Genomic DNA, 12,838 nt, shown 5'->3' with positions numbered 1-12,838 from the left:
AAACATTATTGAACTCTATTATAAAGCCCCTCAGACAGAGGCATGTTTTAACTTTGTGTGTGTTATGTATACTAGTGTTTAGCGTCGATTACAATGATGAACTGGATATCTTGGTGAGTGGCTCTGCAGACTTCACTGTGAAAGTATGGGCTTTATCTGCTGGGACGTGCCTGAACACACTCACTGGGCACACGGAATGGGTCACCAAGGTAGGAAGACTTACAGAAGAAATCTGGACGTCAGGCTTTGTGGGGGTGGGGGAGCTGTGGGTGGAGTGGAGGATGGTAGACGCTGCCTTATAAGTGGTAGGTGAGCCGTAAGATGGAATGGATGCAACCACAAAGCATGATGATGTACAACAGTGACCAACACGTAAAAGACACTTGGTAAACAGTTTTAACAAGTGAATAACTTTGGACATGGAAAGGTGCCCACAATACATTAGGTGGGTAGAGGGAGCAAATAAAACAGGTTTACATACAAAAAACTATGTATGATATCAGTTTCTGAGTGTGTTTATGCACCAAAATGTTGAAGATGATTATTTCTTTGGAATTGTGGGTGCTTTTTTCCCTTTAGGCTAAGCATATTTCTTTTTTAATCAGAAAAGCAGTTTTTATTTTGAAAAAGAAAATGATTACAAGAAATGGGACAAAGAAAAATCTACAGAATCTTTAAAAGAACATTGTGATGTTTTCTAGTTTTCAAGAAAAGATTGCTGTGAGGATTAGATGCAGTATTAATAATGGAAATGCCATGCAGAAACTGTTCTTGAGCTTACCATGCCATTCTGTGAGGGCCCAAGGATGCAGGAGTGAACAAAACAGACCCAGGCCTGACACGAGTGTTAGCCTAGTAGGAGAAATAGTTATTTTAACAGTAAAATCACAAATAAATGTGTAGTTACAAATTGTGTTCAGTGCTATGAAGGAGAAGTGCAGTGTTCTGTGAGAAAGTCTAGGAAGGTATCCAATTTCATTCATTCAGGGAAAGCTTCTTGAGAAGGGACAAAACATGAAGAATAAATTGGGGGTAGCTGTGTAAAAGTAGTGGACTATTGCAGAGGGTGCAGTATCTGCACAGGCCCTGCGGTGGGAAAGAACCTGGCACATTTGATGCCCTGGAAGGCCAGCGGAGCTGTGATGTAGTTGGGGGAGGGGTGGCCCTCATGTATGCCTTACTTGGCACTGTTAAGGATTTTATAGACATTCTAAGTGTAGTAGGAAGCAGTTCTAAGCAAGGGTCTTGTGTGATTTATATTTTAAGAAGATAATTGCTGAGTGAAAAGTGGATTTGAGTGGGGCACAAGTGGACACAGGGTGGCCAGTTAGGCTTTTGCAGTAGTCTGAGCAAAAGATACCCGTGGCTTGGACTTGAGTGGCAGTAAAGAAAGAGAAGGGCGCCCATGAAGGATATGTCTTCAAGGTAAAGCCAGCTGAACCCACTGACTCACGGGGAACAAAGAAGAAAGAATCAGAGATGACTAGTGGGTTTTAGATTGGATGGGTAATTGTGTCTTTCTGAAATAGGCAGAGCTAAAAGGAGAGCAGTTTGTAAGAAGATCAATAATACCACTGAACTGTACACTTAAAAGTGGTTAAGATAGTACATTTTATGTTATGTGTATTTTACCAATAAAGAAATTGGGAAAAGAAATAATTCTGTATTGGGCACATTCAATATTTAAATAGAAAAGTTATGTCAGACAATTTGGTGTTGGGTTAAAAACAGTGGGCTTGGGGCCAGGACACTGACTGTGATGTCTTAGACAAGTTACTCCTCCCTTCCGGGCCTCAGTTTCATCATCTCCTCAATGTTTCTGTGAATATTAAATGAGGTGATGGGACAGTACCCAACAAGGTGCCTGGCACCTAGTAGCATGTCTGTCAGTTTCAGTTGAACCTGCAACCCAGGATTTTGAATGAGTGAGTCTGGCCTCCCCTGTCACATCATGCTGATTTATTACAAAAATAACTAGAACCTAGTGTTTACAGATCCCACGTGCCAATGGAATGTTCGTTGCCATTACGGTTATTTAATGGCTTTGTTTCATTTTCACTGCAGTTATGTGAGATAAGTGCCTCATCCCCTATTTGAAAGGTGAGGAAACTGAGAAGCAAAGAGATTAGATGGTACTGCCCCAGTTTGCGAAGTCAATATATGGCAGATTCTGGTCCCAGGCCCAGTGCTTCTTCCTTTATAATGCACATGCTTATGAAAACAGATCACTTGTTTCTCCTGTGTCTGCAGACTTTTTTCTTTCCTGTTCCTTACACTTTCTATAAAGTCACATTTTATCATTTTTAAAATCGTTCCTAATGTCTGCTTCCAGACTGAAGCAAAGATTAAATACTGCCAACATTAGACACTTTTAGATCCTGCTGATAATGTAGAGAATCTGGTTGTAGTAAACTCTTAGTAGAAGTTAACTTGGCCATAGAGTTATAGCTTAGCTATTCTAGGATACCGTATCGTTTCATATTTTCAATTTTTTTAAAAGCAATATAGGAGTAGCATTGAAAGGATCTTCCGTAACACGGATGTTTCCATTTCTAGGTGGTCTTGCAGAAGTGCAAAGTCAAGTCTCTCTTGCACAGCCCTGGAGACTACATCCTCTTAAGTGCGGACAAGTATGAGATCAAGGTGAGGGTTTCTTCTCCATCAGTCTGTCTCAACAAAGAAAACCTGGCAAAATTTTAAAAATTAAAATGGTGTGGCAAAGGGGGAATATTTCAAGGGAGGCAGAAATGTCTTAGTCCAAGCCATCTTTAAAACACTGAAAAGAGAATTACCTGTTATTTCTATGTTCTAGGCAGTTTCTAACCCTGATTTGTAAATGAAGAAAAAAAAACTGCAGAAATTTATCTTCAGTACATTCTGTTTTCTTAAGACACGCGTCTCCTACTCCTCAATTCTTAGATCTAAACTATGAAAACATAAACATTTGGGGGCCGGCCTGGCGGCGTAGTAGTTAAGTGCGCACGTTCCGCTTCAGTGGCGTGAGGTTTGCCAGTTCGGATCCCGGGTGTGGACATGGCACCACTTGGCAAGCCATGCTGTGGTAGGTGTCCCACGTATAAAGTAGAGGAAGATGGGCACGGATGTTAGCTCAGGGCCAGTCTTCCTCAGCAAAAAGAGGAGGATTGGCAGCAGATGTTAGCTCAGGGCTAATCTTCCTCAAAAAAAAAAATAAACATTTACTTCTATAATAAAAACAATTTACAAAAGGTTTACAGAGCACTGTTACATACATTCTTATTGCACTGTTCCACGTAGTAGGCATTATCCTCATTGTGGGAACTGAGGTTCAGAGAGGTTAAGTTTTTTACCCAAGATTACATGGCACATACCTGCAGAATTGGAGCTTGAACCCATCCCTCGACTGTAAAACCTGCAGTCTTTCCACTTTACTTCACTTTGTATCTGATGTCAGCAACACAAGCCACGTTGTTTAAGGACAAGCTTTTCTATGGTGATATCATCTGTCATCTTTCCTAACTGTCTTTTATCTGTAGATTTGGCCAATTGGGAGAGAAATCAACTGCAAGTGCTTGAAGACATTGTCTGTCTCTGAGGATAGAAGTATCTGCCTGCAGCCCAGACTTCACTTTGATGGCAAATACATCGTCTGTAGTTCGGCACTGGGTCTCTACCAGTGGGACTTTGCCAGTTATGATATTCTCAGGTAAGGTTTCCTCTGACAGTGTTGCGGTCTCTTTATTTTGTTGCAGTTTAGTAGTAAAGACAAGACTAAATATTTGGATAAACTAGTCAATAACTTGCTTTTGGGAACTGTTTACTATATCAGTTAAAGAGAGGGTTATATGCTGAAAATCTCACACATAGCAGTAATCAGAAAGAGTTACGTGCTAGAACCTAGAATATTGAGGTTCTGGTCCCTCTCCTTACTCTGAGTCACTCCCCCTTTCAGAATTTAACATCCTTTTCTGGGAAATGAGGGGCTTGGGTGAAAAGATCTTCGGATTTCTAGTTCTAACATTTTACGTTCTATTTCCTTGTCAGTTGAAATTTTACCTTGAGGCATCAAATGACCTTCTGTTGACTAGTAAAAAGACAGAGGTATTTAGAGAAAAATACAACTTACAAGGTTTCTCTCCAAAGAAATACACAAGAGATCGATAGACAAGTAATTTTGTGATTCACTGCATGCTGTAGACCCCTCTTAGAGATTGGCGGTGTCTCTTAGCACATCAGAGCCTGATGGAAGCCAGTGCCATATGGTGCTTCAGAGAACTTACCTTGGTGATACACAAACCTTGGTTTAAGACTTGGTGCCATCTCTTAGGAGCTGTATGATTTTATGTAAGTTTCTTAACCTCTCTCTGCCTCAATTTCCTCACCAATAAAGTGAAGATTAAGTGAAATGCCTGTAATGAGGACCTAGCACAGGACCTGGCAGAGCTCTGTTACTGATAGCTCTGAGAACCCCTGCGTAAAGAAACCTGTTTGAATTTAACTCACTGTACCTCACACTTACTGTGCACAAAGCCCTTTTTTTGAGGAACACCTGTTAATAGCTCACAGATTTAGTGTTCCACAGCATGGTTTCAGGAAATGCTGGCTTGGGGGAGTACAGAAAATTGAATGTTCTCTTCATTGTTTTTTTGCATGACTGTTTGAGGTCAACTTGTATGGGATTGATCATACTAGCCAACAGGGCTTTGGCAGGCCCTGTCTCTCTAGTCATAAAGTTACAACCCCACTTATGTCTCCCAGGTGTCAGACCTTCATTTCTAACCAATTAGGTTTCCAAGCTGTCAGGATCGTTTCTAGAACTGATTGATAATTATACTTTGAGAAAAAAAGACCAGAACGGATCCTAGAAAATGTTAGTCCAAGCTCTTCATTTTATAGATGCGGAAACTGAAGCCAAGAGAGAGTAGGGGCCTTGTCCAGCATTCCACGGCTCACCCTAGTCCAGCAGCCAGCCAGCCAGCCGGCCATGGCTGGATCATCCAACAGGCATATGCTTAAGGGACCAGCAAGCCAGAGAGAAAGAGCTTTTGAAAGAACTTGATAACTTTGCAAAGAAAAAATCCAGGTAGTCATAATGGGAAAATCAGCTCCTTTACAATTTCGTATTGTTTTTGTTTTGAATTAAAATAGGGGAGGGAGGCATGCAAAGGCAATGTGTAGTATAGATATTATAATCTTTTTAATGCTTAAGAGTCTCTAAAGGTTTTAATTTGACCCTGCATTTACCTTTCTCATGTGTGCTGCTTACTCTGAATGGCGTATAGAGTCTAGAGTCCCAGATGAAAATTCTGTTTGTTTTTGGTGTTTGGATACACTAGCTTTAAAAAATAAACCTGCAAGATTGTTTGCTGCTAGGAAGTGCTAGGTTAAGACTATTTCTTTGAAAAGGGGCTGTTTTATCTCTTGGTTTTCTCCACTCCAAATGCAAATAAATCAACCTCTTTTGAAATCTTAGTACAATCCTATGGCCTCAGTTGCTGGGACCAGGTAGGGCTACTTATGCTTTGAAGCTAATTGAAAAGAAGCAAAGTGCAGATGGCAGCATTTTGCTCAATAGAGCTAAGATATGATGCAATCTCTTGAGCTAGTTATCTCAGAACAGCAGGCAGGGTTATTTAGGTTCAAGGGCCCAGACTGCACAGCAGGGATGTCTGTTTACAGTTCTAAAGAAATCAAAATAAGGGGGGCTGTGAGCCTGTCAAAACCTGTATTCTGTTCTGCAACTTATTTGTGCTCCAGGCTTTGGAGTCAGCTCATCTTCACCAGCTTAAATCCTATTCCCTAGCCACCCAGTTTTCTAAGTTTCTGGTTATTTCCTGCTTGGCATTGACGATGTGGGACTAAATAGACTTTCTTGCTGTTTGTCCCAGTTTCCTTTGGATCTCTTTTGTAGGAATTTTTATTTCCTCATGTTCATTGCACCACTGTTCTATTCATTAGCAGGTATTTATTGAGCACCTGCCTGTGTGTCAGGCATTTTGTGCTGTATACTGGGAACCATCAGAAATACTTAGCAAACCCATGCAAATTACTAACCAGCGAGAGAGAAGACTGATATTAAACAACTAATTACATACAGATGTTTCAGTGGTTGGGCTAAGAGCAACATACTGTGGGGGACTTTGAGACCCCACCTAGTTTGAGGAGTAAGGGAAGGCTTCTTTGAGGAAGAGATTCAGGCTAAGCTCTAAAGGATGAGTATATGCATTAAGTAAATGCCAGCAGTGAGTGTGCAGTGAGGAGCATTGTAGACTGCGAGACCAGTCTATTCGAAGGCCCTGAGATGAAGGACCCTGCTGCATTTGAGAAAGGCCAGTGTCGCTGGAGATGTGAATGCCATAGAGAGCCACGGAAGAGTTTAAAAGTTTAAATGAGGTACCAGTAGGATTAGATTTTAGTGTGAGGTTAACTGATTGAAAGGATCTAAGAGTAGATGTGGGGAGACCAGTTGAAAACAGTTGGCAGTAGTGCAAGCAAAAGATGATGTCTTGCTAAAATATGCTATTGAACAAGCAATGGATCATTGAAGAAATTAAAAAGTCAAAAAAATCTGGAGGCAAATGAAAATAACATGCCATACCAACTCACATGGGATACAGCAAAAGCTGTATCAAGAGGGAAATTCATCGCAATATAGGCACTCCTTAACAAACAAGAAAAATCCCAAATAAGCAGTCTCAAATACACCTAGCTGAATTAGAGAAAGAAGAACAAAAAAAGCCCAAAGTCAGCAGAAGAAGAGAAATAATAAAAATCAGAGCAGAAATAAATGCTATTGAAACAAAAAAGGCAGTAGAAAGGATCAATGAAACAAAGAGCTGGTTCTTTGAGAAGATTAATAAAATTGACAAACCCCTAGCCAGACTTAGAAAGAAAAAAGAGAGAGAAAGCTCAAATAAACAAAATCAGAAATGAAAGAGGAGAAATAACAACAGACTCTGCAGAAATACAATAGATTATAAGAGAATACTATGAAAAACTATATGCCAACAAAATGGATAACCTAGAGGAAATGGACAAATTCTTAGGCTCTTACAACCTCCCAAAGCTAAGTCAAAAAGAAACAGACGATCTGAACAGACCACTCACAAGGAAAGAGATTGAAACAGCAATCAAAAGCATTGCAAAGAATAAAACCCCAGGACCAGACGGCTTTCCTGGGAAATTCTACCAACTTTCAGAGAGGATTTAATACATATACTTTTCAAGCTATTCAAAAAAAATTAGGGAGGATGGAACACTTCCTAACACATTCCACGAGGCCAGCATCACTCTGATACCAAAGCCTGACAAGGACACCACGGAAAAAGGAGAACTACAGGCCAATATTGCTGATGAGCATAGATGCAAAAATTCTCAAGAAAATTTTGGCAACCCAAATTCAGCAATACATCAAAAGGATCATACATTATGATCAAGTGGGATTCATACCAGAGACACAGGGATGGTTCCACATCCGCAAATCAGTCAACGTGATACACCACATCAACAAATTGAGGAATAAAAACCACATGATCATCTCAGTAGATGCAGAGAAGGCATTTGACAAGATCCAACAGCCATTTATGATAAAAACTGTGAAGAAAATGGGGATAGAAGGAAATTACCTCAACATAATAAAGGCCATATATGACAAAGCCACAGCCAACATCATACTCAGTGGGCAAAAACTGAGCGCCATCCCCCTGAGAACAGGAACGAGACAAGGATGCCCTCCATCGCCACTCTTATTCAACTTAGTACTGGAGGTTTTGGCCAGAGCAGTTAGGCATGAGAAAGGAATAAAAGGAATCCAAATAGGGAGGGAAGAAGTGAAACTCTCACTGTTTGCAGACGACATGATCTTATATATAGAAGACTCCAAAGAATCCATTGGAAATCTATTAGAAATAATCAACAACTACAGCAAAGTTGCAGGGTATAAAATCAACTTACATAAATCAGTAGCATTTCTATACTCTAATAACGAACTAACAGAAAAAGAACTCAAGAACACAATACCATTCACAATCGCAACAAAAAAAATAAAATACCTTGGGGTGAATTTAACTAAGGAAGTGAAAGACCTATACACCGAAAACTACAAGATCTTCCTGAAGGAAATTGAAGACATAAAGAGATGGAAAGACATTCCATGCACCTCGATTGGAAGAATAAACACAGTTAAAATGTCCATACTACCTAAAGCAATCTACAGATTCAGTGCCATCCCAATCAGAATCCCAATGACATTCTTTACAGAAATTGAACAAAGAATCCTAAAATTCATTTGGGGCAACAGAAGACCCCGAATTGCTAAAGCAATCCTGAGAAAAAAGAACAAAGCTGGAGGCATCCCTGACTTCAAAACATACTACAAAGCTACAGTAATCAAAACAGCATGGTACTGGTACAAAAACAGGTGCACAGATCAATGGAACAGAATTGAAAGCCCAGAAATAAAACCACACATCTATGGACAGCTTATCTTTGACAAAGGAGCTGAGGGCATACAATGGAGAAAAGAAAGTCTTTTCAACAAATGGTGCTGGGAAAACTGGAAAGCCACATGTAAAAGAATGAAAATTAACCATTCTTTTTCACCATTCACAAAAGTTAACTCAAAATGGATCAAAGACCTAAAGGTAAGACCTGAAACCATAAGGCTTCTAGAAGAAAATATAGGCAGTACACTCTTTGACATCAGTATTAAAAGGATCTTTTTGGACACCATGTCTTCTAAGACAAGGGAAACAAAAGAATAAACAAATGGAACATCATCAGACTAAAGAGCTTCTTCAAGGCAGATGAAAACAGGACTGAAACAAAAAAACAGCCCACTAACTGGGAAAAAATATTTGCAGGTCATATATCCGACATAGGGTTAATCTCCATAATATACAAAGAACTCACACAACTCAACAACAAAAAATCAAACAACCCAATCAAAAAATGGGCAGGAGAGATAAACAGACAGTTCTCCAAAGAAGATATACAGATGGCCAATAGGCGCATGAAAAGATGTTCATCATCACTGATCATCAGGGAAATGCAAATCAAAACTACACTAAGATATCACCTTACACCCATTAGAATGGCAAAAACAACCAAAACAAAAAGTAGCAAATGTTGGAGAGGTTATGGAGAAAAAGAAACCCTCATACACTGCTGGCCGGAATGCAAACTGGTGCAGCCACTATGGAAAACAATATGGAGATTTCTCAAAAAATTAAAAATAGAAATACCATAAGACCCAGCCATCCCACTACTGGGTATCTATCCAAAGAACTTGAAATCAGCAATTCCAAAAGTCCCATGCACCCCTATGTTCATTGCAGCATTATTTACAATGGCCAAGACGTGGAAGCAACCTAAGTGCCCATCAACTGATGATTGGATAAAGAAGATGTGGTATATATATATATACACAATAGAATACTACTCAGCCATAAAAGAGAATAAAGTCGTCCCATTCACAACAACATGGATGGACCTTGAGGGTATTATGTTAAGTGAAATAAGCCAGATAGAGAAAGACAATCTGTATCACTCCATGTGTCATATGTGAAAGTTAAACGTGTAATCAAAGAGAACAGATTAGTGGCTACCAGGGGAAAGGGGGCGTGAGGGGTGGTCACAAAGGGTGAAGTGGTGCACCTACAACGCGACTGACAAATAATAATGTACAACTCAAATTTCACAAGGTTGTAAACTATCATAATCTGAATAAAAAATTTTAAAAAAGATGGCTCAGATCAGAGTTGTGGCAATTCGGATAGTAGTGAGTAAATTAGAGGAAACATTGGGAGGTAAAATCAGTAGATCTTGGTGATTGAATAAGATGTAAGAAGGAGGAGAGTTGGATAGTTGCCATGTTTCCTAGCTTGAGCAGCTGGGTGAATGAGCAGCCAGGGAAATAAAGAAGTGAAACAGGTTTGGCCAATAAGTTCAGTTTCAGTCTGAGGAACAGGTGCTAACTACTAAATCCCCTCCCTTCCTGACGTCAAACTGAAATCTGCCTCTGTGTAACCCTCTTTGCCCTGGAGCCGTGTTCCCTCTGCTGGAGCTCATAATGTCTGGTGTAACCTCCTGTGCATCCTTCACTATCTAAAGGTGATGGTCATGTCTAGTTTCCCTGTCGCTACCAAGTCTTTTCCTCCTGTCTCGGCTGATTTCCTTCAGCTCTTTCTTACTTGTCCTGCTTACCAGGCTCTGCCCATTCAGGTAGACCCCTTGGACAGACGCTGGTTGGTAGTGTCCTTGTTAAAACATAGGCTAAACTTGCCTCTCACGGGGGCCGGCCAGAGCAGGATTTGTATTTCCCTTGTCTCATAGCTCTTTACCTAGTGCCTCCAAGGAGGACCTCACCTTTTGTCAGCCTTTTCCTCTCACTACGAGTGTAGACAACGGAAACTAAATTTTTTCTCTTCTGTGCTGCTGTGTGGCTAGGTCTTTCCCATTTTGTGCCTTTGTCATCAATGTTTGGGAACTGGCAACCTGAGAAGGTTAAGGCTCTGCTCCCAACTCCCCGAGTTTTCTCTAACACCTTCTTCTGGATCTACTAAAGTGTCTGAATTATTTAGGAAACTTGTGATATTTTCAGCCACCACTGCTTTTTGAGAGGAGCCTGTGTGTTTGCTCCCTACTGCATAGAATAGCACTTGTCACTTGGTTTTCGGTCTTTGTTCTAGGCTCCAGGAGTTCCCCTAGGCCAGCATTCTAGGATTTCATGAATAAATTTTTTACCTAGTGATAATAGTTAGTCTTGGGTTGTAGTTCTGACTGAATAGTTGTGAATCCTTAGCCAAAGTGTTTACCCTGGCTGGACTTCAGTTTTCACATCTCAGAAATGAGAATGTTAAATGAGAGAATCTTTAAGATCCTTTCCAGCCTGGCTGGGCATTTTGTGCTTTTATAAACGGTTACCAAACAACCTTTCTCCTTGTGTGCCTCTGCTATCATATAATGAAGCTGCCTTCCCTTTCCCCCCGTTTTAGGTAGGCTGAGGTTTTTTGTCCTCATATTTTCCTTTTTATCAAAAACTTTTATTTAACTAAATTTGTATGAATTTTGTATTGGTTTTAAATGTCCCTGGGAAAGACTTTAGTAGCAGAAGCAGAAGCAGAGTTGCCCTCTGGTTCACGTTTCCTAACTGTCATCCTTGCAGGGTCATCAAGACTCCTGAGATAGCAAACTTGGCCTTGCTTGGCTTCGGAGATATCTTCGCCCTGCTGTTTGACAACCGCTACCTGTATATCATGGACTTGCGGACAGAGAGCCTCATTAGCCGCTGGCCTCTGCCAGAGTACAGGAAATCCAAGAGAGGCTCAAGCTTCCTGGCAGGCGAAGCATCCTGGCTGAATGGACTGGATGGGCACAATGACACGGGCTTGGTCTTTGCCACCAGCATGCCTGACCACAGTATTCACCTGGTGTTGTGGAAGGAGCACGGCTGATGCCACGAGCTACCACGGCCGACTGACTTTGGGTGCCGGGGCTGCGGGTTTTAGTGCAACCTCTGTGGCAGCCGACTGCATGAACCAAAGTTCTCACCTAATGGTATCATCACGCAGTGCACAATCATTTATCTATGTTTGCCAGGGGGCCAGGGCTCGGGGCGGGGGAGGGCTTGTTTTATTGACTTACAGTGCAGCATGCTAATGGGATACACCATTGACTTCATTGTACTTAGTTCTGTTGGTCAGTATGAGGATGCATTTTGGGTTCATCTTTCTTGAATATTGGTTTTAAGTAAAGAAAGTTAAATGGTTCATTAATCTGCTAATTGGTTGCCTATAAAAACACATTGTCTACTATTAAAGCTTTTTTACCATTGCCTTTTTTCTCTTGAAGTTGAAGCAAAGGTGCTATGATGTTGTAGCAGCTCCTCTCTCATGGGCTGAGCTTTCACAGCAGCCAGTGTTACAAAGACCAAGTCCCGTGACACTTGTGAACTCGTCACCAAATACCACTTCCAGAGAAAGTCTGTCTTTGAGTGCAGATCCACTTCTATAAATTGATTGTTTGGAACTCATGCTAAACCGAGAGTCAAAGTTGGCCGTGTCTAAGATGTGAGGGAGTTCTGTAATTCTTGCTTCTATGTGGAGCGAGCCGGGCCTCAGTGCCCCACTGCCTGGCTGCCTGCACTGAAGTGACATGGTAGAGTAAAAGGGCACTGAGCTGGGAGATTGAAGGCTGGCTCTGTTACCTGGGAACCCTGCGACCTCAGGCATAGTGCTTCTCTGCGCCCCATTTTCCCTGTCTGTGTAGCCAGGTGTTAAGCTAAGTGATTTCTAAGATTCTTTCTGGTCCTGTGTTTACTGAGGTCTGCAAAAGTTGATTATTTCTGTTTTGTCTGATTCCTAATTGTTTCTTTTGGGTTGGAGATAATATTTAAATGAAATCATTGATACAAAGTTGTTATCTATAAGGAAATAAAATATATGAAAATGATGGATAAAAGGGGAATGTGGAAAATATAACACTTTCCACTTAGAAAATGTAAATGATTGGTGGAAGAAATGCTGGTGGAGGCGCGGTTCCCTAGAGAGGCAACAGCAGTGCTGTATTAGAAAGAAAGCTACCTGAACCTCACTTTGCTTCCTCTTTGGCCTCTCCCTTGATGTGTGGCCGCAGGCAGGTTAACTTCCCATCCCTGGGCCTTCATTTTCTTCAGCTTTAAGATGAAGGAATTGCCCTAGATTAGGGTTCACAAACTCAAATGCCCAGGGAGCCATGCAGGTAACACAAATGAGTGAGACACGTGGGGTAGGAGTGAACCCTGGGAAACTTATCTCATGGGCAGTTAGTCCTCTCTCACTGTCAGCAGAAACGAGCCCAGTGGTGGCGGGTCTTCTGATTT

At 41.1% G+C, this 12,838-nt stretch overlaps 1 protein-coding gene across 6 annotated transcripts in view; it reads left to right on the top strand.

Annotated features, from left to right (window-relative positions):
- The window catches only part of FBXW2 (F-box and WD repeat domain containing 2), a 31,059-nt gene extending 19,248 nt beyond the window's left edge, over positions 1-11,811 (top strand). For all 6 annotated transcript variants that reach the window (XM_008519187.2, XM_070596099.1, XM_070596102.1 and 3 more), the window contains exons 5-8: positions 76-209; positions 2,557-2,643; positions 3,516-3,685; positions 11,144-11,811. In XM_008519187.2, coding sequence (XP_008517409.1) covers positions 76-209; positions 2,557-2,643; positions 3,516-3,685; positions 11,144-11,432 — 680 coding nt within the window. In that variant the 3' untranslated portion in view covers positions 11,433-11,811. The remainder of the gene's footprint in view (positions 1-75; positions 210-2,556; positions 2,644-3,515; positions 3,686-11,143) is intronic.
- Positions 11,812-12,838: the final 1,027 nt, after the last annotated feature.

Source organism: Equus przewalskii, chromosome 26, assembly GCF_037783145.1.
Source record: "Equus przewalskii isolate Varuska chromosome 26, EquPr2, whole genome shotgun sequence".
NCBI lineage: Eukaryota > Metazoa > Chordata > Mammalia > Perissodactyla > Equidae > Equus > Equus przewalskii.
This window is presented reverse-complemented; position numbering and strand designations above follow the sequence as displayed.